This window comes from Felis catus, chromosome D2 (genome assembly GCF_018350175.1).
Source record: "Felis catus isolate Fca126 chromosome D2, F.catus_Fca126_mat1.0, whole genome shotgun sequence".
Taxonomy (NCBI): domain Eukaryota; kingdom Metazoa; phylum Chordata; class Mammalia; order Carnivora; family Felidae; genus Felis; species Felis catus.
In genome coordinates, this window is record NC_058378.1 from 57170689 (window position 1) to 57196088 (window position 25400).

General features: G+C 55.3%; 2 protein-coding genes across 3 annotated transcripts in view; one reads left to right on the forward strand and one right to left on the reverse strand.

The window, feature by feature from the left end:
• R3HCC1L (R3H domain and coiled-coil containing 1 like) overlaps positions 1-8285 on the forward strand; it is a 103494-nt gene extending 95209 nt beyond the window's left edge. Inside the window, exon 10 of the transcript XR_006587209.1 lies at positions 8148-8285. The gene's annotated coding sequence lies outside the window, so the exon portion shown is untranslated. The remainder of the gene's footprint in view (positions 1-8147) is intronic.
• LOXL4 (lysyl oxidase like 4) lies at positions 2283-17897 on the reverse strand. 2 transcript variants are annotated; one of them, XM_023240814.2, is made up of 14 exons: positions 17618-17897; positions 16894-17072; positions 15809-16014; positions 14391-14429; positions 14027-14246; positions 13030-13213; positions 12706-12860; positions 11826-11993; positions 10651-10813; positions 8173-8416; positions 6971-7086; positions 6147-6283; positions 5668-5779; positions 2283-3350 (listed from the first exon to the last, which is right to left on the reverse strand). In XM_023240814.2, exons 1-14 carry the CDS (start codon positions 17895-17897, stop codon positions 3280-3282), a joined length of 2274 nt encoding a protein of 757 aa, XP_023096582.1. In that variant the 3' UTR covers positions 2283-3279. The 2 variants fall into 2 exon arrangements, with proteins under 2 accessions (XP_023096582.1, XP_023096581.1); XM_023240813.2 differs by having other exon boundaries at positions 13030-13216.
• Positions 17898-25400: the final 7503 nt, after the last annotated feature.

Below are 25400 nucleotides of genomic sequence, written 5' to 3' on the forward strand. Positions count from 1 at the left end.
TGGCCTTGGGTCTTAGCCCTGACCCAGCTATCCCTGCTACTATTCTGGTCTTGGAGGCTTCTTGGAGCTCCTCAGCATTGTTTTTCTCATTCTTGGTCAGTTCTGAAAGTGTCCCTTGTTCTTATTCAGGGCCTCCCTTTCAAGTTGAGAGGATTAAATAAAACCTCTTGATCCTCTGTCCTAGTATCTGGTCCAGTGCACTTCTCTGACTTGTAGCCACAGGGCTTGTGCTCTCTGTCTTCACACAACAGGCGTCTTTAAGATAGACAGGTCTGTTCGAACAGCATGGCTACACTGGAAAGGAAAGGCAGGGAATCGTAGCCAGGCTTCATACTGAATGGTACACTTCTGAGGTACACCTTTGCTCTGTTTTGATTCTTCAAGGCTAAGAGTGACCTTGGGCAGTAAAAAAGATGATTGTCCCTATTACTTGTCTTCCCTTTTCTAATAGCATTTTGGCTTTTAAGGGCGTTGGTAACGTAGAGCTGCATGTTTATTACCGAGTTTTCTTAATTACTCCTAGCTTTTAAGGTACTGTTGTCATTCTAATGCTGTCTACTAAGTGGCTAGTAGCATATGCTTTTTTCCAGCTTGCAATCAGCCTCCTCTAACTTTCAGACTTATCCTTATAATTAGACCCACAGAAGGGATTTGTGTTTAGCCGGTACCTAAAGCTGTGAAGTGTTGCTGCTTCCACCATTAGTAGAGAACGTGCTGTTCTTTTCTTGAGAGAGAGACAGAGAGCGAGCATGCGCAAGGGAGGGAGGGGCAGAGAGATGGGGGACAGAACTTCCTTCCAAGGAAGGAAGGATCCAAAGTGGGCTCTGTGCTGACAGCAGAGAGCCTGATGTGGGGCTCGAACTCACAAACTGTGAGATCGTGACCTGAGTCGAAGTTGGACAAGCCACCCAGGCGCCCTGAGAGTGTGCTTTTTAGGTATATTTTCCATTGATGTGTACGGGTGGAGGTAAGAGGACCTGCCACGGCCCGGCGTGGACTACACTGAGCTTGTGCAGATGGAAACCACATCCTTGGCCCCATCCATATGCCTTCACAAGCTGAGCCAACTGGACAGCACCCTGTAGCTGCCCCTGGCTCCTTTGTTAGATATTCCAGAAGACTATGAATGTACTCTGCTAGGTGTTTTTGTTGCTTCATACATGTTAAATGACTAAATCCCAGTGTCACCTGGTATCTGTAGTAGAAATGTACATCCCCTTGGAGTCCTAACATGCTCCCCATAGAGTGAAGGTCTTGGTGGAATAGAAATAAATTAGGCTTCTAATTAGTAAGCCGAGGTTCCTGGCACTTCAGCTTCTCAGACTACAGAATGCCGGGGTGAAAGTCTTCTGACATTTTTGGTTCTGTCTGGAATTTGGTGGTTGGTATTCTGTTAACATTCCTCATCTAGTTACAAGCCATGCCAGCCACCAGTCTTCCCACGTCCTTCCCTTTCAACTCGGTGGTGTAACAGCACAGCCCTTGTATAGCTTTTTCCAAGAATTAGAACAGGCTGCACCTATCAAGTGTGTGATGTGGCCAGCAAGACTGAGACCAGAGCCAGTGGCTGGCTGCCTGGCCCGCTTCTTCTGGCCCTCTCGGAAACTGGATGCAGGAAGAAGCGGTGGGTACCTCCCTGCCTGAGTCTAGTCATCAGCCGCCACAAGCTCCCCCACGAGCTGCACATTCTTTCACAGACCATTAGCTGCATGTGCGAGTATAATGTTTTTACTGTTTGGGAGAGGTTTGCTGGATCCAACAGGAAATCAGTCCTTCCCTTGTTTACCTAAACTGCCATGCCAAGATATAATGCTCCCTTTGCCTGATGAAGGAGTGGAGAAGGTAGAAGAGAAGGGGGAAGAAAGCACTTCTTTGTATTCAGAGAGGATAGCTCAAGATCATGTCCCTTTTTACCCCGTAAGGAGGGAGGGGATAGCTCACATGCTGTGGGGAGGGGTGTACTGTTGTAAATCTGCCCCATCTGCTACTGTTCATTTCAGCTTTGCAGCCTCAGTTGTAAAAGTTTACGGTCGTTGGGCTTTTCCTTCTTGCCTCCTCCCTTTTGTCCCTTAACCTTTCCAGCCCACGTTTCAGCCCTGAGCCTGGGGAGAGAATTGGGAAGCAGACTGTAGTCTGCTAACATCAAAAGCGGATTTCAGAGAAGTGTGGTGGGACTGTTGTGAGTAGTATGTGTGCCCCACATGTACTAGTTACCAGCTCAGCAAGAGTGGAAAAGGTTAGATTTCATGGGCTGGGGACCCCAAAGAGCTATATAGCCAGTCTTGTCTTTGTAGCTGTCCATACTGAGCAACCTTTATTGGCACTAGGGCATCAGACCTGTAAGGATCATCTCTTAACGTGTATCTAACTTATTCCATGCAAAGTTCACTCCAGAAACTTGGTTGAGACCTGAAATTGAGGCAAGTCCTGAGATGCACAGTGATCTTGAGGGAGATTGGATTGCCTGCCAGGTGTATGGCATACTTTCTCCTTGGCAGAGGCCCTGGCAGGGGCCGGGGTCCATGTTATCGCAGCAGCCTTTCTGCTTGGACTTCTCTTGCTGCTCTGTAGGAAGACCCTATCTGGCCACTTCTGCAAGTCCTGCCCCTTCTCAAGCACTCAGTAATTGGTGGTGTTGGCCCATCAGGAGATAAGGGGATGCCTGAGGCCTAAGCTTCCAGGATATTAGAAACACCCATATGTGCAGTAGGATAAAGCTAAAGGCACTAGAGCAGACTCTTAGAATGACAGGTGAGTTCTAAATGAGCGCAGATCAAACAAGGGACTCAATTCATCAACTTCGCTGCCAGTTGTGACTTTGACACAAGTTGTGTTGCTTTGAGCTTCTAGCAGAGCTAATCCTGCCTCCTGTGTATTTCTGTCCTTCGTCCTCTACTCCAAGACTTTTGCAAAGCAACCGTTTAAATGCGGGGTTGGGTCACAGCCCATCTCTAAGGAACTGATTGCTCCTGAGCCAAGAACACTGGGGCAAGATCCGGGAAAGATGGGGTCTCCTTGTGGAAGAGCAGCTCATCTGAACAAAGCCTAGAGGCCACAGACCGTAGACCAAAGGCCTTTACAGGACAGGCCCAGAGTCATCCTGAGGGAGCAGTACCATTTCATTTGATGATCTTGCCATCAAAGGGCTTCCTGAGCAGTTCTTGGTGCCACTTGGCACTGGCCCCTTTCCTTCTGAGTTAGGGCTCTGTGAAGGGCATGGCTCCAATAAGCTGAGGTATCTGGTGTGTGGGCAGCAGCCGGAAGTGTGCAGTGATGGCCTCAAATGAGGTTGTTCCTGAGACGCTGCTCCTGCTCCAGGGAGAGCTCTGCATTAGCTCGGTAAGAATCTCCTGTGGACCAAAGAAGAACAAGTAAGTAGCCAACCCTACCGTGCTCTCATCCCCTCCCTAACAGCTTCACTTACTCCACACACACACACACACACACACACACATTCTGCCCTGCTCACCCTTTACATTAGGTCACTCATGGGCACAAACACCAATCCATTTTGTAGAAAGTGACCCTGACGTGTAGTTTCATGGACAGAAGAAAGAATAGGCTACTGAGTGGAAAGGGTTGTGCTGGTTACTCTTTTTTGCCCGTCCTCCATCCCCAGATTCCTTCTCTACCCTTTTTGTATTTTTTTGTGCTCTACAGAATTGGCCCCTGGAAACTGCCTCACCCTGGCCCCCTGAGCCTCTGGTCTCTGATTTAGGTCAGTGGGGAGCAAGAGCAGGAGATCAGCAGATGGCAGGTGGGAGAGGCTGGGGTATTTCTTCTCTGTTCTGTGGTGATGGCCTCATCAGCTCCCCCTGACCCCAAGCTCGAGCTTTCTCCTGGCTCCTTCCGGTGCCCCTTCAAGCCAAAAGGTGTTAACAGTTTTCCACTGTTGCTATCCTCTCATTTCCTTAGTCCTATTCACATCTAATTCTTTCGTCCTATTCACACACTATATAAATAGTCCTTTCATGAAATACCTTTGTACTCTTACCTGGTTTGCCCTAGCTTTCTGCAGGGACCCTCACAGTGGCCAGAACAGCACTATTTTTCTTTCCTCCCTTACCGCCTGGCCCCCCAGCAGCCTGCTCTCCACTGTGCAGTCTGAGGTTCCAGTTCCGATGTCTCTCATGTCCCTGTCTCCTTTAATGGCAGCAAAATCGACCCAGTCACACAATTTCAAATACTTGGGCTATTTCCTCTTGCTGTCTTCCATCTGTTGCTAGACTCACCTTTTGAAAACATAAATCTGATCTTTTTGCTCCCCTTGACTGAAATTTGTCAGTGGTTCCCAGAAGCCCACAGGATAGTCGTTCTCTTAGCAAGAACCATCATAACCCTGCCCGCAAAGAGCTTTAGCGGGTTTGAAGTATATAGCTCCATTTTAAAACAAAGAAAACGTTTTTGTGGTTGAGATTTTCCTTCAGTCTTACAGCTCTACAGAAAGTGGTGGACTTAGACTTAATTTTTTTAATGTTTATTCAGTTTTGAAAGACAGAGACAGAGCACACGCAGGGGTGGGGTGGAGGGGGGGGGGCACAGAATTTGAAGCAGGCTCCAGGCTCTGAGCTGTCAGCACAGAGCCCGATGCGGGGCTCGAACTCACAAACTGCGAGATCATGACCTGGGCCAAAGTCGGGCGCTCAACCGACTGAGCCACCCAGGCGCCCCTGGACTTGGATTTAGATCCCAATGAAGCCTTGTCCCCAAATCCAACGAGGCCAAATCCTATGCTCTTTCTCCAGTTCTTCCTTTCTTCCCTGACTTCTGCCCCTCCTTTTGAAACCCAGCTCAAATGTCACTTTCTCTGGGAAAACTTGTTCACCCCCAGGTCGGTGCTTTCTCTCCATGCTTGCTCAGCATTGGTTCATATTGATTTGGAGTACCCCGTATTAGGGTTATCCATTTGCATGCCTGCTTACCCTGTTCACCACTGAGCTCCACGTTTTACTTCTATTTATTTTCCTAGTGCCTGGCACAGTGTTCAACACAGAAGTGGGTCTTAAATGTTTGCTGACTGAATAAACCAGTCTTGCCCCACCTTACCCCATATGTGCAAAGGTGTGAATGCAAACACCCCATAGCAAATATAGGCATTTCATAACTTGAAGATGGATTGCTACTTTCCTTTACAGACCAGGGGAGCAACCACCTCCTCACTCTGTCCCCCACTGAATCATTGCATCTTCCTCTGTCCAATTCTCCCAAACCTGCAAGTGTGCTGAGCCCTGTTCCCTGTGGCCTATGCTGTGCTCACAGCTGGGGACAGCAACCCAGCTGGCAGACTTCCACTTTTGCCCGTGAGGCATTCAGCTTAAGGTGGGCACAGCTAAGAAAGACCATGTGAATGGGGGAGTGAACAATAACGGGCCTGGCAAAGAGAAATCTTGACTTGAAGTAAGAGAAAAGACCCCCGGATAGATGGGGGACGGAGTTTATAATCCATGCCACCTTAAGGACAAAGAGGGACACAGAAGTAGTTACTGGGTGAGGCTGCCAGTGGGACCAGCTGGATCTAGAAATTTACCTGGGAAGACGTCAAAGGAAACTCCTCTCTGTTCCATCCCTGACCTTCTGCACGCCCAGTCCAGTCACACACAGACATGCACGCAGCCTCCCCTGGCTCCCTGAGCCCACAGATATGGCCCCACACAGGCTCGCACTTACCTGTGTGGCAGTTGTGCAGCCAGACCCGGTGCCCGTCATACTTGCAGCGGCACCGCATCATGTTGTTAGAGAAATCAGACTCTGCCACCTCGTATTTGGGGTTCACAACCACCTGGAGTGAGAGGGGGACAGTTGAAAGCAGGTGATGTGGCTTCTGAAGTTGGCAGTGGCTGGAATAATCGTTTATATTTCCTGTCATCTCACAAAGGGTATTTCTGTTCTTCACTTCATTCGTCCTTACAGTCACCCAGAAGGCCAGCACTCTTGTTCCTATTTGACATTGTCCATTAAATCAAGACTCAAACCTAGGATCCTCTGGATCCTCATTCAGTGTTCTTTCCCCATAGCAGAGCTCCTTCAAGTGCCAGGCCTGTCGGAGGCCCTATTTGTGAGACTCTCTTCCTTCATTTGACCTCAGGAAACTTCTGGAATATGTGCAGGAAATGGAGTTCCTGTGGGGAATCCCCAAACCCCCTTACCTGGAAGATATAATTCCCAGGGCCCACATCTGTGATGTCCACCCACTGGCAATCAATGTCATGCCGGTAGGTGTCCCAGCAGCCGACAGTCACTCCCTGCTCCCCAAAGTTGGCACACGCATAGCGCTTCTGTAGTCCTGTGAGGAATGGCGCTGATGGTTAGTGAGGCAGTGATAGGTGCTCAGGACCAAGCATTCTGCTCAAGTTACTGTTTAATCCTCACGCCATTCGTACCATTCAAGTGCAATCAGATTAGGGACCTGCGATTCCGTTACATAACTTGCATGACTATCAGAGCCAGATTTCCTACTAACCATGAACCCAGCTCTAGCAAACCTCCATCTATGGCAGATTATTTCCTTGGATGCTCTAGTGGAAATTCCTGTTGGCTGTTGGCCTAGGAAATACAGTTGGAAGGTTCCAGCCCTACATGCTAAGGATACATCGTCCAACCCTTTGAAGAGCCAGTGTTTGCCATGCTGTCCTTAAGGGCTGGGAACTGTGGGTATGCAAGTAGGAATCTGACGATCTGTGCCCTCAAAGAACTTAGCCCAAGTGAAATAGCCCTGCAACTACTATCCAAAATAGTGTTAAGTATTTAGAAGCGGTACAAAGTGTGTTGGGAATGCAGAGGCAGTGGACCTTCCACCTAAGATGTCAGAAGGTAAGAAACCGATCTTTCTGAATTGCCTGGAGTGCTGACTGTTGCCAGGCCAGAGTCTCCAGGTGTCTGAGGTGGCTTCATCTGAGGGCAGAAGGAGCCTCACCCTGAAGGGGCTGAGGAGTAGAACACAAGGAGGAGATGCTGACAGGAAACCATATACCTGTGGGGCAATTTGTGTCCTCCAGGCAGAAGCTGGCCTTGTGCCCCTCAGCCACCTTGGAGCCATTGAGAGTGAGTAGGTCATAGTGGGTGAAGACCTCAATGCTGTGGTAGTGCCTGCGGAAGGGAAAGAGCTGTGAGCTTGAGAACAAGAGGAGAGGGTCCTCTCTGGAGGAGCTGGCAGGTCAGTGCCCTTCTCCCTTTCCAACCCAAGATTAGTGGGACCCAGGGTCTACTTTCCCGTCATCCCCACCAGGCAGCAAGGCACAGCTGCCCCCACTCTCTAGGGCGTTAACCCAGGTGAGGGGGGTAAGTGCTGCCCTGGTAGCCTCCGGGAGGCTGGTGCCTGGCTACCAGGCCTGATCGGAGGCGGCAGGAAGGGACACTTGGAGGGACCAGCCTAGGAGCCCAGCCGCTGAGGAGCGGGGCTCACTCTCCTCCCTGTGAGCCTGGGACCAAATTGCTACCATTGTTTCCAATCCAGTTCTAATGACCACTGTGTTCATGCTGCAGGGAAAGGTGCTCATTATCTCAGCAAGGCCAAGTCCCAAAGTCGCTGCCCCTTCCACTCAGCTTTCCCCACCCTGCTGTGTCCTGAACAAGAAAATACCATTTTTCCATTCTGCCTTTGTTACAGGCATCGTCTGTCCTGTGTGGGCTGGAGACTCCTGACAGGAAAGAATGCCCATTGTCTCCTTTTAGTACAGTGTTCACACTTTTCTTTGGGGGCCTTGCTCTGCTGTGGCAGAAACCAGCAAACTTTTTCTGCAGAGCTAGCATCCTGGATGGGATGTCTATTTTGGGTCTCCAGGTTTCTAGGAGTCCCCACCTTAATGTGGTTTTCAAAGACAAGGCCCAAAGTCCAATGTAGAGAAATTATCCAATATTCCAACAGAGACCAGCTCAGCCGGCAATGACTGCTCCCCTGGCCGTTCCTGGGGAAACGCACCCTCTGAGCGCCATCAACTGGGGTACATCCAGGACAGGCAAGGGAGTGACCGGCTGGCAGGGCCGGTCGATGCTCCTGGGGCTCCCTAGTGGCTCCTGGAGGCAAAGCCAGTAAGGTGTCTAGGAAGGAAGGCTCTTAACCCAGAGCGCACACCCCTCCGGGAAAGTGAGTGGGGTCAGGGAAAGACCAGACTGGTTTGGTTCCTGGACTCTGCTTTTTGTCCCTCCAGAGCCAAGGCAGGAGCAGGCGCTAACCTGTGGCACTGGTGCCAAATCCAGCTGTGGCGGCCTGTCTTGGGACGGAAGTCAGCCCGGCCCAGGTTGTAGATCTGTGAGGAGAAGCGCAAGAGGCGCCGGTGCCCGTAGGGCCAGTCCATGAGGTCGGCAGACTGGGACAGGCAGTTCTCTTCGTGGGCACAGTACAGCTGGCTGAGCGGGCGGTCCTCCAAGTAAGCCGTCTCCTGCACCAGCTGGGCATTCATCACAAGGTCCGGAGCACCTGGGGCCACAGGAGGCACAACGCCGTGCAAAAGGTAGGAAGGCGGCCAGTTTGCTCTTGGGCAGAGGGAGACAGGCATGCCCCCCAACCAAGCTCTTGGAGGAGCTACCAGAAAAGTGGAGCTCTACCCAGAAGAGTAGGGAGGTTTAGGAGTTAAGACTGGGGAGTTCTAGCAATAGAGGAACGATCTATTGCCTTGGCCTGGGAAGCAGGTACAGTGTCACTGTTAAGCATGATGGCTTTGGAGCCAGGCTGCCTGGGTTCAAATCCTGCTTAATTTCTGACTGCACCATTAAGTAGCTCTGTGACTTGCTTCACCTTTTGTCTCTCATCTTCCTCATCCATGAGAGAGGGATGATAATAACGCCAATCGTGCCAGTACCTGGAACGTGCTTAGGTCATTGTCGGGTAAGCACGCAGTGGATGTAAGCTAGTCTTTCTTTTGTCGGGTGCTTCTCAGCTCCCGGGGGCCTTTGTGTAGCCTGGCTCACAGTCCCTCCTCAGCCCCGCTGCCTCCAGCTTGGTGTCCTCAGCTCAGTCACTCCCTCTGGGTCTCAGTTCCTTCAAGGAACTGGCAGGGAGGGTCAGAAAGGTTCATCTCTGGGCCTGCTCCTGAGCTCTGCCATTCTGGTCCATTCCGCTGAAGTTCTAGGCCTGTGCCTCCTCCAGAGCGCCTGTTCTAACAGGATTGCTATCCTGGGTATTCATACCAGGCCGTCCCGTGCTCTCTCCTCGGAGGCATCGTGGACATTTCTGGTGCTTCTCTGTGCATAAAAGTCCCCATTGCTGGAAAGGCTGCTCAGTGCCTCTCCTGTTCCCTTCCTGTCACAGGGGCTCTTACCCACCCCAACCCCCACCCTTGGAAAACACATGTTCCCTGTACAGAAATGTGGAGAGCTGCAACTTTTACCATGTAACATCAAGAGAGAAAAGTTGCCCATTCTCAATGCTTGCTCTTGGAAAAGCTGGGTTACAGTTTAGATTTTTGGTAGAGGCATCCCCTGGCGGAGCCTAGGTGCTGAGGCTGGTGAGACGGGGCTGCTGGTTTATTTCATTGGGGGGGGGGGGGTTGGGGACGGAGGGTGACAGCAGGAACTGGCTGGGTTGCCAGATGATGCCTGTACTGTCACTAAATGCTCCTGAAATTCCTGTGGTGTGTTTTGGAGAAAGCCAGGGGGCTTGTGCTCCTGAGGGAAAGAAAGAGAGCTTTCAGAGAGACCGAGAAGGAGAGAGGGTAAAGGGAAAAAAGGAGTGAGAAAAACCACGGAGGAGAGAGAGGGATGGTCCCACAGGCAGCAGGTCGCCTGTCTGTGCTCAGCTGTTGTGAAGTGTCCAAAGCATTCACCAGGCAGTAGACCAGGGAGGGGGTGCAGGATTCCCAGGATGGGGAGACACTGGGGAGCAGGCCCCCAACGTGCTGTGAGCCTTAGTGCCGGGATGGCCCACTCTGGTGCCACATGATTGCAGGCGAGGGTGCACTGGACAGAGAGGAAGCCCCAGGGCTCACTGACAAAGGTCAAGGCTGTCTTGGCATGCAAGCTTGGCCGGGAAGAAAGTCAAGTAGTTGCACGTATTGGTGCCAGCTTGAGCCTTTGGACTGGCCACAGTTATCTTGGCATCGGCCTCGTTGGCAGATGTCAAACAGACGCTGCCGCCCCGAGAATCTGTGTGTGGGGGGCGGACCGATGCCTCAGAACGGGCTTGGGCCTGTTGGGCCAACCCCACAGCTCCGGGGGAGGACACACAGCAGGGCCTTAGGCCGTGCACGCTCCTCACAGTTGCATTCCCCGTACAACAGCTTTCAGACTCTTCTTACTACAAGCTGCACTACGAAATACATTTTATGCCGTGGCCCAGCGCACACGTACATAATCCCAGGATGACTGCCCTTACTAAGTGTGACACATTCTCTCGTTTTCTATCCTGTTTCATTTTTTTTTTAACGGTCACGACAGGAAAATTGAAAATCACTGTTGGGTATCCTGGGGTTTTCTCATATTCTCTGTTTTAATCCTCACAATAACTCCACGAGCTGGGCAGGGCAGGGCTGGATCCTCACGTGACAGGGGACTTGGCCACACACAGCCGGTAATGGCAGAGCCGGTGCTCCAAGTCCAGCCCTCCTACCCCCCACCCTTCCAGGGTTGGGACTGGGACCAGCTCTCGGGCCCTCCCGGAGAATGGGAGGTGCGGGCTCACCAAATTGTCCCACCGGCGCCGTGGACGTTACTCACTGTCTGTGCAGGAAACTCCGGCCGAAAAGCGCCCTGCGCCGTGGGAGCAGTGCACCGGCCCGTGCCGCGAGCACTGCTGCAGGGCAAGCTCTGTGCCTGAGCAGCGCACGCCGCTCATCACCACCTCTCCGGCCCCCGGCGTCCCCTGCCAGTACCAGGTGTCCTGAGAAAACAGCCAGCAGCCCCTGGTTCAGGCCGAGGGGTGCTTTGGAAGCCTCTCCTCTGATGCTCGTGCTCTAGAGCCCTGTCGGACCACCCCTGCCCAGCTGTGTCCGGCCTCGGCTCAGAAGTCTTCAGGGATGGGACGCTCCCTGCTACTGTGCGCCCCTCCGAGAGCAGAAGTTTCTTCCGTTGCACTGAGGCAGGAAGATTCTTCCGCCACTGGCCTTGCCCCCACCCTGTTCCACACGGCTGCCCTTAGCTATTGGAGAGGGGGGCCCTGTCCCCTGTCCCACTCAGGTGGCCTGCCCCGTTTCTCCAACTGTGCCTCGTGTCGCCCTGGGCGGTCGGCTGTGGGTAGGGTTGGCCCCAGTTCTCTAAGTGAGGAATACCCGGCAGCCCCACCGGCCAGGCAGGCCCAATGGAGGACGAGGTAGCATCGCAGCCGCGCCCCGGCCTCGTGATTTTCTTTCCTTGGTGCCTCTCGAATCTCTCTGAATTTCCCCCAGGACGGCCACTAGCCTGGGCCACACCAGCGTGACTTCTCGGCTGGGCTACTGCCATGTTAGGTTTCCTGTATCCATGCTGATCTCCACCCCAACAGTGTGCCACACAGCACAGAAGAGATTTTCGAGAAACGTGCACTGCAGACTTCACGGTTTGCCTGCCTCCTCCCTCACATATCACACACACCACTGGCCCTTGATAGCCCCACTCCAGCCCTGGTCCCTGATGTCCCCAATCTTCTCCCCACCTTCTCCCAGTAACTTCCAGTCATCTTTCCTACAGACAACATACAAAAGTATGTGTCTGCTGTGTGAATGTTTTCTGGCAACCGCCTTCCTCACTTTACTGACTGTCCCATGAAGCAGGGGTACATCTTGTTCTCCACACTGTCCCTGGCGCCCAGCATTCTACCGGCCCCCCAGTTTTCACTCAAAAATTCATCACTGAATGAATGCAGGAAGGGTTAGCACTTGTAGCACAGGACGTTGGGAAGCACAACAGGAACCTACCTTGATCGCGTGGCTGGCAAAACCCAGGCCGAGCTGTCGGCAGGCCACCATGGCTTCGCTGAGCCCCCAGTGATCGCTGCACACGGCCCCCCAGCGCTGGACTCCGTTCACCTCTACCTGCACCTCCACCACACCCTCCTCAGGGCTGCGCCCACCGGCCAGGCGCACCTGCAAGGGTCACAGGTGTGTGAGGAGTACAGTGGCCTCGGGAGGAGAGGGCTCAGGACAGCCAGCCTGGATCTGCCCGGCCTAGCTCGCTGTGCAGCCCTGGGCACGACACTCCTCTGGGTTCATCTCCTCTGTTCCTTGGGGACGTTTTGCTAGTGTCTGATGTCCCTGCCCACAAGGGACACCTGACTCCAGGTGCCTCACCTGCTCTGGTTTTTGTGCTCCTCTTACCTGAAATTCTACCATTAATGATGGCTTTGCCAATGGCAAAGGGCTTTCATATCTATTGTCCCATTCACAATAACCCTGTGAGATAATTAACCCCAATTTACAGAAGAAAGCCATGATCAGAGACACGAGCGATCGACTTGTCCACCATCCACGTCTGCAGGGCCCTTGAACTCTGACCTTCCCACGCAGCCTTGCCAGTGCCTCTCCCAGCACTGACAGTCCTGCGGCCCTCTGTCCTAGCCACCTTCGTTCGCAGCCTCACCGGGGGCCTGAGAGGCTGTGGTGGGACAGCGTATCTGCCTCAAGGGTGCCCGCCACCATTGGACATCTCTGAGGGGATGTGGGCCAGGCCAGGGGACTTCGAGGAGAGGGCTTTACAGACTGGCTCTGAGAAAGTGCCCACTGGTTTGATGTATCCTGGGGCTCTCTCTCAGGGCTTCCTAGCCCCCCAGCCTGAGGTCATGCCCAAGTCTGAGCTCACCTGATTCTGGAAGCCCATGTTAGGGACGTTGCACCTGACGGCGGCATCATTCTCATGTTGACAGCCATTCTGGGACCCTTCCAGGGAGGGGCAGTCACTGAGGGTCCGCTCATACCCCCTGCAGCGCACCTCACTCAGGTGGATGGGCCCCAGTCCTACGGGGGAGAGGGAGAGGTGCTGTGTAAGGCCCCATCTCTGTAACCCCACACCTGTGGTTTCCCCTCCATAGACAGGGAGACCTTCCTGTCCTGGGCCCTAGACACCAAGGGATGGAGCCACGGCACATCCAAATCCTCCCGCCCCACCCCAGGCCTCCTCACCTACCTTGGCCCAGCTGCGCCCCAAAGAGGGCCTCCCGAGCAGAGCCAAAGCCAAGCTGACGACACACAATGCTGGCGGAGATGAGGTTCCATCCGTGGTCACAGACGGTACCCCACTGGTGGTTCCTGAGCACCTCCACCCGGCCTTCACCCACCTGGGCCCCAGAGCGGAGGCGCACCTTCGGCTCCTGCTGCGAGAAAACTAGCTTCAGGGCAGGCTGAGCCATGGCAGGGGGCCTGGGCCGGGCCCCTTCAAGCTGGGCGAGCCCATGACAGGGAGTTCCAGTCCCACGTCTGACAGCTCGGAGATATTACCTCCAATAAGCCATTTTTCTCAAGTGCTTTCTTCATGACAAAGAGCCACCACACTGGCGGTAGTAGTAACAAGGGAACCTTAGGAGTTGGGGTTCTTGGGCTTCTCAAGCCTTCCTGATCTCTGGGGGGGGGGGGGGGCGGGGGCGTGTTCCTTCCTTTTGTCCAGCCCTGGCTTCTTCCCTGTTCTTTGGGGCTGAACTAGATCGATGCTTCCCAAAGGGGTGTATGAGATGATTTGAGAGCTGCGCAGGGGCATGGCATTAATTAAGCTGACACACAGTGGGGAAGTTACTCCTCCGGTCCCTCCTGTTTCATGGAGGAGGCCATCCCACTGTGGGGCCGCCATGTCTGTAACACCTCACCGGCACTTAGGCGTTGCTTTTTATAACAAAGGGCCAGGCTCAGGTTCAATACCTTCGGGCCTCAAATGGGTGTTAGCTACGATGTAATTACTGTTTTTATGGTTGCCTTCTATTCATGACAAGTGATGTCAGCTTTCCATTTATGGTCGGGATATAAATGGTTCCTTTTAAATAAATCCCAAGTTTCTACCATGCTGTGTCCTCCTCCCAGTCTGCACCAATGCCTCCTTGGTGGGGGCGGGCCTCCCCTCCCCTCCCCTCCCCTCCGGCCTGTCCTGGAGAGCCTCTCCCCACTGGTTCCTGCTCAGATCCAGCCCAACCCACCTCTGCCCAGGATTCCTTGCGCCCAGGCTTTGCCTTCGCAGGGCGGAAGCGGGGCCCTGCCACACAGCTGACCACAGCGTGCATGCCACCTGGGCAGGCTGGCCGCAGCTTGCCCCGTGCTGGAGCCACCTGCACCTGGCAGTTGGCCATGTGGGGCTCTGTCCCCAGGCAGTTGACCTGGTGGATCCAGAAGGAATTCTTCTGTGTCAGGCTCTTCAGCCTGGAAGACAAGGGAGACTGAGGGTGGGGAGGGGTTGAGGGAGCTCAGGAGTCAGGGAGGCCAAGGCACTGCGGAGGAAAGGGACACGCCCTCCCCTTCATGCCACACCCCTCTGTACCCTCCCCTAAGGATGCTGCTCCTCACCTAGACTTGGGGTCCTTCATCTTCAAATTCCAGACTTTCCTAGGTGGGAGAAAACAGGTGGGGATGGAGTGGGTGCAGGAGACCCCCTGGGCCCTGGCTCCTCAGAACTGTTCTTGAGTTTGCACTGGAACTCTGTCTGTAAACTTGGCCGCATTATGTCAATGCTGAGCTTCAGCCCTGGCACGGGATCTCTGCGCAGACACCGATGATCTCCATTTCTCAGGGAGAAAAGCGGGGCCCAGCAAGGTACCTCGACTAGTCCCCAACGGGGGTTTCTTCGGCACTGGACCGCCCCTGAGTGGGCAGCCCCCGGCTCGCCCTCTCCCCACATGCGGATGAAGGGGAGCCTTGAGGGAGCGCCCTGAGAAAAGGGGAGAGGTCCTGGGGGGCGGGTGCAAGCTGGAGACCTTGGTGGTGGGGGCTGCCCACTCAGAGGCTATAATCAGGGCTGCCCTCCTCCTCATGGGTGCTGGGCCAGTCAGCCAGGCCCAGAGGTGCAATTACCAGGCAGTAGGGAGTCAGGGGCCCTCATCCCAGTCATCCCCAGGGACGGAGCCACGCGCGCCTGGTCTTTGGGAGCGGGCCCAGGTAAGACAGAAACACAGGACAGAGCCACCAAACCAACTGGAGGTGTGCAAGGGGGCGACCACTCAGATGCAGGGTGGGGGCGTTTGCCCTTGACGAGAAACACATCTAGTTTTCACTAGCACAGAGCTGGTACCATTTAGAGGCTGATGCAATCTTGTGACAGTTCTGTCACGTTTTTGACAGAGTATTTTTATGTTTCCTCTCCCAAATGCTGCCCCACCCCATGTCCTGCTCACACGCAAAGCAGTCAAAGCCTGGCTCAGATCAGAGTGGAGGAAATTCCCTGCGGACTGGCTCATCGAGGCCCCGGGGGCCCTACAGAGGGCCCACAGCGTGGAGTTGGCAGAGCGGAGACCAGAGCTCAGGCTGTGTATACTTGTGGGCACCACCGTAAGTATCTTCAGTCAAGCCCAGTTTTTAAGCAGGGACACAGGTTTGCGTTCAGTTGTTTTCATCTGGGAAGCTTTCTGTACTACGGTCAATTCTTTTCATACGATTAGCAAGTAGAGTGTTTTTCTGTTTCGAGGTTCTTCCCAGGGTCTCCAAGTTCATCCTCACACTCCCTCTCATTATTCTGAGAGGCCCGGAAGTCCAGCTGGGACTGTTTCCCTCCCAGCCCCACACCCACGGCCATGTCCTGCCACAGACACCACCCTGCCCAACTCCCTGAACTCTGCAAGGTCCCACATGTCACAGCCACGCACACGTACTCATACGTGTCTCTCTCACGCACAGACGCACACACATATGCTCACACGTGGGTGCACGCACTCAGCCACCGCCCCACAGCCCCCTGACCCCCGCAGCTCTCCGTCCAACTGTCCTCCTACCTGTAGTAGTGACTGTTGACAGGTGCCTCGCTGGGGAAGCCCAGCATCCCACACACCACCTTGCTGTTGTTCCTGGTCCAGCCCTGGTCACACACCTGCCGCCAATGTCCCTCGTACCTCACCTCCACTGCTCCCTCGGTCACCAGGCTATGCCGCTTGGCGCTGGCGAGAATGGGCTTGAGCCGCACCTCCTCCAGCCGCCGGCCCTGCAGGGTACAGAGTCACTGTGGGCCCCAGGATTTCTGCGCCCACTGAGCCTGCTACAAGGTCTTCACATGGGAGAGCCGGGGCTCAGAGCACTTAGAGATCACTCCATCCAGGCTCTCAATGGACAGACCAGGAAACAGAGGCCCAGAGATGAGGTCATCTGTCGAAGCCACATAGCACAAGAGAACCTTGGTTTATCTACGGTCCTCTCCTCAACTCCAGAGAGAACCAGGCAGGTCTGTGCTCCCCCTGGGATCAGGGTCAGGCCCCTTGGAGTTTGGGAGGCTTCCGCTGGGCACAGAGGGGCCTTCTCTGTGTCACCCTGGGGAGAGCTGAGGATGGGCATGGACCAGCTGTTTGAGACTCCCAGCAGGATCTTTGGCCCATGGGACCCCCGCCCTGGCCCTGGGGTGACTCAGACCATGGGGACCACCCCACCCTGGCCTGCTGCATTTGTGGGCCAGGGCCAGCTGTCCTTAGACTGGGGCTGCCTGGCAGTTGGAGGGTAGGAGCCAGGACCTGCCCTGCCTGCTCCTGTTGTTTGGCTTGAGCTGTTTTTAGCTCGAGGTTGTTTGTGCCGGGAAGAGGCAGCAATTGTGGCCGGGCCTTGTGTGTGAGGCAGCCCCTCACCCCTGCTGCCTCCCTTGTGGGGAGTAGCTTCAGCGATCTCCAACAGGCCCAGCCTGAACCCCCAGCCTGCCCTGCTGTAAGCTAGGCCCTCTGTCTATGCACCTGTTCTGGGCCGCCAACATGACGTGGGGCTCCAGGGACGCTTGTCAGCCCACTCTGCTGCTTTTCCCTTCCCTCTTCCTCCAGGTTCATCACCCGTCCCGTGACCCAACACTTGGCTCCGGCCAGGGCCTGAACAGCCTCCTCACCTGGGGTCCGAGGGCATTGGAGACCCTCTCAGAAAGATAGCCACGCTGGCGCTGGGGGTGACACACCACCCCAATGTCCTCCGAGTGACTGCAGTCACTGACACCCCAGCCATTGGACATGCACTGGTCCAGGGAGCTCTCGGTGCCCATACAGCGCACATTGTCCAGCCAGATGGGTCCTGTGGGCAGGAGATGGGTGATGCTTAGGGACAGAGAAGCAAGTCACGGGTTGTGCCTCCTTCATAGGACCCCACAGTTATCAACTGTCTTCTTCCAGAGCCTGAGTAGAAGTGGGGGAGGGGAGTTGGTTCTCCTGGGATCTTGGTATCTACAACCCTACTTGCTGCCTCCTTTTGGCAGCAGGTCCTGTAGAATCTGTTTTTGGAAAATGCCAGGTAGGTTTAGTGATTAGATCTGTCCACCCATTCATCCATCCATTTGTTCACTCAACAACATTTGCTGAGCACCTACTGTGTGCCAATCACTCTGTAAGAATGGAGTAGGGTGGTGGTGGTGGTGGTGACCTCACTGTAGGTGAGAGTGGGGGGGTCGGAGCAAGGGTCTCGTGCAGCCAGGGCACTCAGGAAATACCTCATGGGCGAGGTCATTTGAGCTGGGTATTAAAGGATGGGCAGGAGTCTGTTGAAGCCTCAGGATGCTCAGCCTTTGAGAGAAACCCACTATCATCTCCTTGTCTTCCTGCTGGGCAGCACCAGGCACTCACCCTCCCCTTGGCCATACTTGGCACTGTGGGCCCAGGTCAAGGCTGTTTCAAAGCCCAGTTGGCGGCAGGCCACCGTGGCCTCCTGGAGAGCGAAGTCATCGTCACACACAGTGCCCCACTGGCCCTGGTACAGCACCTCCAGGCGGCCCTCCTCTGGCCTGCTCCCTGGGCCCACCAGCCGTAGCTTTGTGGTGCCCAGTGACTGTAGCCTGCAAGGAGGGGCCTGGAGCAGGAGCAGGAGCAGCATGAGCAGGGAGAGGGCAGCTGGTAGGGACCACATCGTGGTGACTTCAAGGGCAGCTGGGGCCAAGGCACCTGAGGAATGAGTAAACGTGACAGTGATCACCACCTCTACCCCTGACAGTGATCACCACCTCTACCCCTGACCTAGGCCTCTTCTGCTGGCTGTCAGGGACAAAAGACGGCAGGGCCCCTCCAAGTGTGTGTGCGCACATGTACGTGTGTGTGTTGTGGCATCGGTGGAGTCTGGGCTCTGAGATTAGGCAACTTGGTCTAAACCCACTGTTCACTGTCCATGTGACCTTGAGGAAGTTTAACCTTACTGAGTCTCAATTTCCTCATCTGTAAAGTGGGGATAATAATCCTTGTCTCAGTGTTGAGAGTGTTAAACACTGTAGGTAAAGTGCTTAGCACAAACCTACCACACAGCACTCAGTAACTAGCTGTTCTCGATACAGTCCTATATGTTGGTAGAAGGGGTGGCCTACCCTTTGAGTCACAGGGGAGTCCCCAGGGTGCCCTCAGGTCCAGAATAGCTACCCCAGGGGCACGACTCTTGCACCCTGGCCACCCTCACCATGGAAGGCACATGGAATGCTAGAGGGGAAACAGTCATGTGAGGGGGATCCAGGCCTCTACCACTCATTTGCTGTATGGCTTGAGCAGGTGTCTCAAATTCTCCAGGTCCTAATTCCTTATTTCTGAAGTGAGAAAACTAAGCCAAAAATTGTCTAATACTTCCTCCAGCTAAGATAGTCTATGATATCCTCAAGCTCTGGGTCCATCTAGACACGTGATTCACTGATTCAACAAACATTTTTGGAATACTTGCCGCAGGCCAATTATTAGGCCAGATGCCAGGACGCAGAAGAGAAGACATCAAACACTTCCCCCCTGCTCTCATGAAGCTCAGAGAAGGGGAAGCAGGGAAGGCTCTCAGAGAGGGGATACTTAATCAGGGCCTTGTTGGCTGAATAAGAGTTCTCCCTCTGTGGGGAAAGGGGTATTGCAGGTAGACAGAAGAGGGGGTAAAAGAGGAAAGAGGGCAAGAGCAGAAAGCGTCCTCTCTTTCCCCGGTACTGTAGTATTGGAGGCCTGGAGGGGGCAAGAGTGGAGGCACAGGCTGGGGCCAGATAAGCAAGGGCCTTGGGCACCACGAGAGGGTTGCTCTTCATTCTGTAGGAAGTGAAGGGCCACGGGAGGGTTTGAGGCAGTGAGCACACACCAGAGACAGGGTTCCTGTAGTCACATCAGGTGCTCTTTGGGTCCCTAGAGGGGGCTGAGGTTAAGGGCTGGCCTTCTCCCCCTCATACATTAGCAGCCTGGGTCCCGGGAACAGGGTAGGGGAGGAGCAAAGGGGAAAGCGTAGAGCTGGTTAGGGCTGCCAGAGTGTCCACAGCCACCAGTGCTGAGGCTTCTCCGCCGCCAGGCTCTGCAGCTGGTGAGGGGTTGAGGCTGGCCTGGAACAGGGTGGAGAACGTTGGGTCCTTGACTCCCTGTTCAGTGCTTGAGTCTTGAGAGAGCTCGTTCTGGGGAGACCCCCTCTTCCACGGCCACCGCTGCCACTAGGAGACTGCATAGCCGATCAGTCTCAGCAGGGAGGGCCTCACAGGGCCCGCGCCACTCCTGTCCCCACAGACTGGTAGTCTGGCTGGGAGTCAGTCCTTGCTCCTTCCTGCCCACAACCCCTCCCCCTTCAGCCACTGATCCTCCTGCTTTGGTGAGCCCAGAGCTGGGTGGAGGGGGCTCCTAGGAGTGTACTAGATGGGCTCAGGAAGGATGCTCCGTGGGGACGGTGCCCCCAGTGCCCAGATAAGTGCCAGCTATGTATGTAGGTGACACCAGGAAATATCACGGCCGCATGGATGACACTGCACAGCGTGTACACGTACAGACCAGGAGTCAGACCTCCTGGGTTCACATTCCACTTCCAACAATTAGTTTCTGGGTCGTCTCGGGCAAGTGATTTAATTTCTCAGTGCCACAGTTTTGCTTCTGTAAAATGGGGGTCGTAAATAGCACCTACCTCGTGGGATTCTTGTACAGATTAGATGAATGATGAATACATGTTAAACCCTCAGAAGAGAAGCTCTCCATTGACAGGTAACTATTATCAACAGTAACTGTAACAGCCACTATAGAACCATTGGTCTGGCTTGGTCGCAGCCCCTCTTGGATAAAGGAATGGAGGCTACACCCTAAGTCATCAGCAAGTTCCCAGTACCCTTCTTTGTGACGTTCTCCAGATGTGCCCCTTTTCCCTCGGAGCCCAGGTTCTCCTTGCTCCCCTCCCTGGGGCGGGGTATTATCTCCTCTCCATCTTCACCACTAAGTCTCTTCCCACCGGGATCCCTCCTGCACTTCCTTTCCAGACTTAAACACTGTTTTCTTCATGTGACTCCTCACTCTGGGGCCTGTGGGGCTCCCGACCCACTGTCACCGTGAGCAGCCTGCTCTCTGCTGCTTGGGGTGTGCCATTGCCTCCTCTGAGCACCCCTAAGGAGGAGGTGGACAGCTAGGGACTGAGCCAAAACCAAGTCACTGTGGGTAGGGACCTTCCACAGATGGTGAGAGGGTGAGAAGGACTGGGTTCAGGGCCCTCCAGCTGATAGGACCCACTGGGGTGGACCTGAGAGATGACCCCGCCCCCTGCCCTTGCCCCCATCCCCTGGGAGCCCTCACTCTGCCACCAAATGGCTATGTGACTTGAGTTAGGGGCTTCCCTCTCTCTGGGACTCAGATGCAACACCTATAAAATGAGGGTGTAGCACCAGGGGTCCTGCTAGTGATGGGCCAAGGGGTGGGCCAGGCAGGTCTGCTGTGTGGCTTGTGGCTGATGTCCCACAGCACCACGGAGAGCTTACTGGAGGCTGAGCATAGTCCAGGGCCGGTAGGCTCCCTTCTCACCAAGGGGCCTGCCTGGAGGCGGGGACAGGCTTCTGCTGCAGGACCCAGGGATGGGGGCGGGGTGAGGCTTGCTGCCAGGAGAGCTCCCAGGGGGGTAGATGGGACCAAGCAGGAACTGAGAGTCCCTCCTCCCAGCCTTCCCACTACTGCAGGGCCCCCTGTAGTTTCTGCTCACCCCAAACTTGCCTTCTCACCATTCTCCAAACATACGCTTCCATTCTCTGCTTCCACATCCCAAGCCTCTGCTCTCACTGCCCCTTCTATTTGGAAGACCCTTCCCTCTGTCCCTGATTGTTCAGTTCCAACACCCAGCTCAAATGCTGCCCCTCCATGGAGCCCTCCCGGGCCCTCACCTTCCTAGCACTCTAGGTGTTTGCTCCCTATCTCCACAGCCAGCCTCCACAGTGTCTCCCCGGAACTCTTCCTCCAGTGCCCAGCATAGGGAACATGACCAGGCTGGGAAGCCTCCCTCAGAGAAGGAAACAGCCTCAAAAGTGGCAGTTCTTTTCGCAAGCGAAGGAGAAGGGCACAGCGTAGGAAGGTGGTGGTAGTGGTGGCGGGTGGTTAATAATAATAATTAATTATTAGAGTACATTTAAAACTATCCATGGAATACTTGTCTCTATAGATGCGAAGCTGAGGCCCAGAGAAGCTAAATAACTTGCTCAGCTGGGATTCAAACCCAGGAAGCCAGGCTCCAGAAGCCAGGCTCTCAGCCACAAGAGAGATGGATGCCGGAGGAGGAGGGGAAGGAGAAAGGGAGGCAGGGAGATGAATGAAATTCCACCCTGGTGCTGGCTGATTGATGGCCCAGCCGTGGTGTGAGGGCACTGGGGTTGGTGCCAGCACTGAGTGCAACCAAGTGACAGATCCAGGACCTTGCCAGCTTGAAGCTTGAAGCGGAAAGGCACCTGCTCCAGGTGCTACCAGGGGACTCTGGCACCTGGCCTGACCTGGCCCCTCTAGGATGGGCTGGAAATGCTCAAGGGTGTTCTGGAGAGAGCATGGGGTGGGTGCTGCCCTCATGGGCACCAGCCTCAGGGTCACTTGAAGCCCTTCTCTCTGGCTTTTGGGGATGGGGTCCCTCCCTGGGATCACTGATTACGGTGACCTGAAGCAGTGCCAGCAAATGGCTCTGAGCTCTACCATCCAGGCCCAGGCCGTGTGGCAGTCAAAGCCCTCTGCCCACCCTCATCCTCTGCCTCCCCACCCCCTAGCATAGCCAGCTCTGGTTTATTTAGTTGAAGAGACTCGCTCCACCCTGCCTCTTTGTCCCCCAAGTCACAGGAATGACATGGGAACCCACCTTGCCCCTTCCCCTGCCTCCTTCCTGGGTGAGAGGGCAGAGAAATGGTTACACTCAGCGTGTTCACAAACAAGACACGCAAGCACCCCAGGCCAGGGCGCACCACCCCAGGCGGGCCTTGGGCCAAGCTCCCTAATTTGGTCACTTCCACTGGAAGCAGGTTGGTGAGCTACTAGGGGACTAGGCCAACTGTCCATGGGACCCCTATCCCTCCCAGACCCCAGCCTTCAGGAACCCTCAGAAGCTTGAAGCCCCACAGAGAGACAGAAGTGGGACAGACAGGACGGCAAGAGACAGACCCGGGGCCAGGGGCCAGGCGCAGGGTGGGGGGACGGGCGGGGGGGGGGGCTCACCAGCTGGAGCACGGACGGTCGGGCTGGGGCTGGGGCCGGACTCCGCGTCCGAGCAGCGCTTACGGGCCTCCCTGGGCGCCCTGGGGCCTTTTTATCCGGCTGCTGCCTGCGGGCGCCCCCCATCCGGCCGCCCGCGGAGGAGGCCCCAGAGGCCCCGCCCCCGGGCGGCCCTGTCGACGCGGGAGCCCGGCCCTGTCGGCCCCTTGGCCCTGCGCCCCCCGCCCCCCGCCGGGCCGCGGGCCAGCGCGCAGCGGGCGTTCACACTCCTCTGGCCCGGGAAGTCCTGGGGTCATGAAATTGCAGGGGGCAGCGGGGCGGGGGGGGGGGGGGGGGGCCGGGAGGGCTCAACTGTTTCCCCTGGAGGAAGCTGGCGCGCTGCAGCAGGAGAGACTGTGGGAGGATCAGAGTCCCCGCGAGAGACCGGCGGCGCGGCACCAGCGCGCTGCGTTTGCCTGGGCGTGCCTGTGGCCTCGGGAGTCCCTGTCCCAGGCGCAGTTTCCTCCTCTGCAAAGCCGAGTGACATGCCTGCCCCCCAGAATCCCCCCATTTAGTGAGTCGCGGGAGGTGTCAGTGCCCAGAGCACAGTATCCTTCACAAGGGAGTGCCTCACTGTCATAGGGACCACTAGACTCCCTTGGTGGGGGGCGGCCAGCGAGGGAGAGGGGCGCTCAGTTCAAGGGAGCTCCGGATGGTGTGGTGTCTGGAGTAACAGGTCCACTCCTTTGCCCTGGTCCCTTTAGATTTATTGAGTATTTCGTGGACACTAGGTCTCTGTTCTGCCCATTGTACAGTTGTGAACGCTGAGCCCCAAGAGACAAGACCTGCTCCCCCCAGTTATAAACAGTAATTGGGAGAACTTAAATCCTCCTCTACAACTCCTTACAGAGTTGAATGAGGCAAGTCCTGGCCCTTGACAGGCCCATAGCTGGAGGGTAAGTGGTGTGTGTGTGTGTGTGTGTGTGTGTGTGTGTGTGTGTGCGCGCGCGCGCGCGCGCGCGCGCGCGCTCCCCATGGGGAGCAGGAAACTATAGAATAAGACAAAAGTAAAAAAGGCTGAGAGAGGGGAGTTCCATCACCTTAATTGAGCTCCCAGGCACCTGAATCCCAGCCTCTTTCCTCCAAATTCTTTCCCTTAGTCCTGGTCCCTCCCAGTGCCTCAGTGCCACCATCTATAAAATGGGCAGAGAGTTCCAGCCTCCTAGCTTCCTCCCTAGGTCCAGATCAGTACAGCCTGGTACCCCCCCTTCCCCCAACCTTGTCTGAGTGTCCTTCCAAAGCCTCTTTCAGCAGATCTTTATCGATTTTCTCCTCCTTGCTAGACAGGGTGCTGGGGTGCTAGACACTGCTGGGGTGGGAGGGGGCTTCCCCGTCTGGTAGGGGAGGCAGACCTGTAAACAAACACGACCACAGGGCAGAATGTGATAAGGGCTAGGATAGCAAGGTGGACCTTTCTCATCCCTGGGTGACAGCCAGGTCACACTGACCTGGCTGCTAGAGGACTACTGTCCACCCCTGGCCGCCCACGTCCCAGATGTCCCCCCAGTGCCCCTGCCCCGCCCCAACAGGGCCCAAAGCATTCCCTGCATGAATCAACAGGAAAGAATGCTCCCAGCTTTGGGTCAGTGGCAGCAGCAGCCCAGCCCCACCCCTGGGGACAATGAGGCAGCTGTGGGCTGGGGTGCCAGGTATGCCTCAGCCCCCTCCTCATGCCCAGCCACCTCTCATGCTGAGCCAGGAACAACACAGAGGGATCGGAAAACGTGGGCTCCACCTGCTGCCAATCACCCGCCCAGGCCTGGCTGCCCAGAACTAAAAATACCCTGGAGGCCCCGTGGCTGGCCCGGGCTAGAGCCCAGGGACTGAATGGATGTGTTGCCCGGAAGTCCGTTGACCTACAAGACTCTGGGCAGAAGCTGAGGCTAGGGAGCAGTAAAAGGAGGAATCTCCCGGGGGGGGGGGGGTCACTGTGAGGCTCTCTTATTGAAGTAACAGGTTTGGTCCCAGGCCCAGCCCTATGGCTTACTGGTGGTGGGATTTTCACAGCTGAGTGGCTATCTCCTCTCCCTTAAATTCGATTGCTGTGGGGGTCAAATGGGACAATTCAGTTCATCTCAATAAACTTTGACTTGATGGAGACTGCCTGCTTCCTCCTTCGTGCCTGACTGTACTCACAGCCTCAGCCAGAGCCAAGAACCTCTTGATATACAGGTCTGTGTCTGCCTCAACTCTGGGGGCCCTGGAATTTCTTATATATCTCTAAACCTAGATTCTGTCACATGGCTCAGTGCATAGCAAACACTCACTATATGCTGGCAGATTGAGTAAGTGGGCCTGCCTCGTGCTGGTCCTTGAGCTAGACTGGGCAGTGTGTGTGTGGGCGGGGGCACAAACAAGCAGATATGATCCCTGTCCTCAGGGAATTTGCAGGGGGGCGGGGGGGAGACAATCAACCAACAGATGAGGCATTGTCATCATCAGAACAACTAACAGGTGCAGAGCAGTTACTCTATCATCTCACTGAATCCTCTTAAAATCCCTATGGACAACACTTTCATCACCCTCCTTTACAGATGATGAAACTGGGCACAGAGCGGTTAAGTGATTTGGCCAGAACCACACAGTCCTTATCTGCAGAGGGTAGCAAGTGGTAAATTGTAGCAGACATACAGTTAGCTCTGTGCCCTGGGTACCAAGTGGGGAAGTTTGAGGATTGAAGGCTTCATGGAAGAAGTGCCTTGGCTGATTGTGGGTCTGTCTCTATCACTCTGCAAATTCACTAAGTAGAGAGGTAGGAAAGTGGGATAGTCATGAGTAAAGCTTTGGAAGCCATGGAGCACGGGATGTCAGAAGTTACCCCATCTGCCCTCCCCCAGGCCCCCAGGGCCCAGGGCATAAGCATCACCATCTGCCCGCCCCTCCCAGGGTGAGGAGCTGAGAGGCTGAACAGTAGCTAAGAGGAGTCTCTTCCCCACGGGGT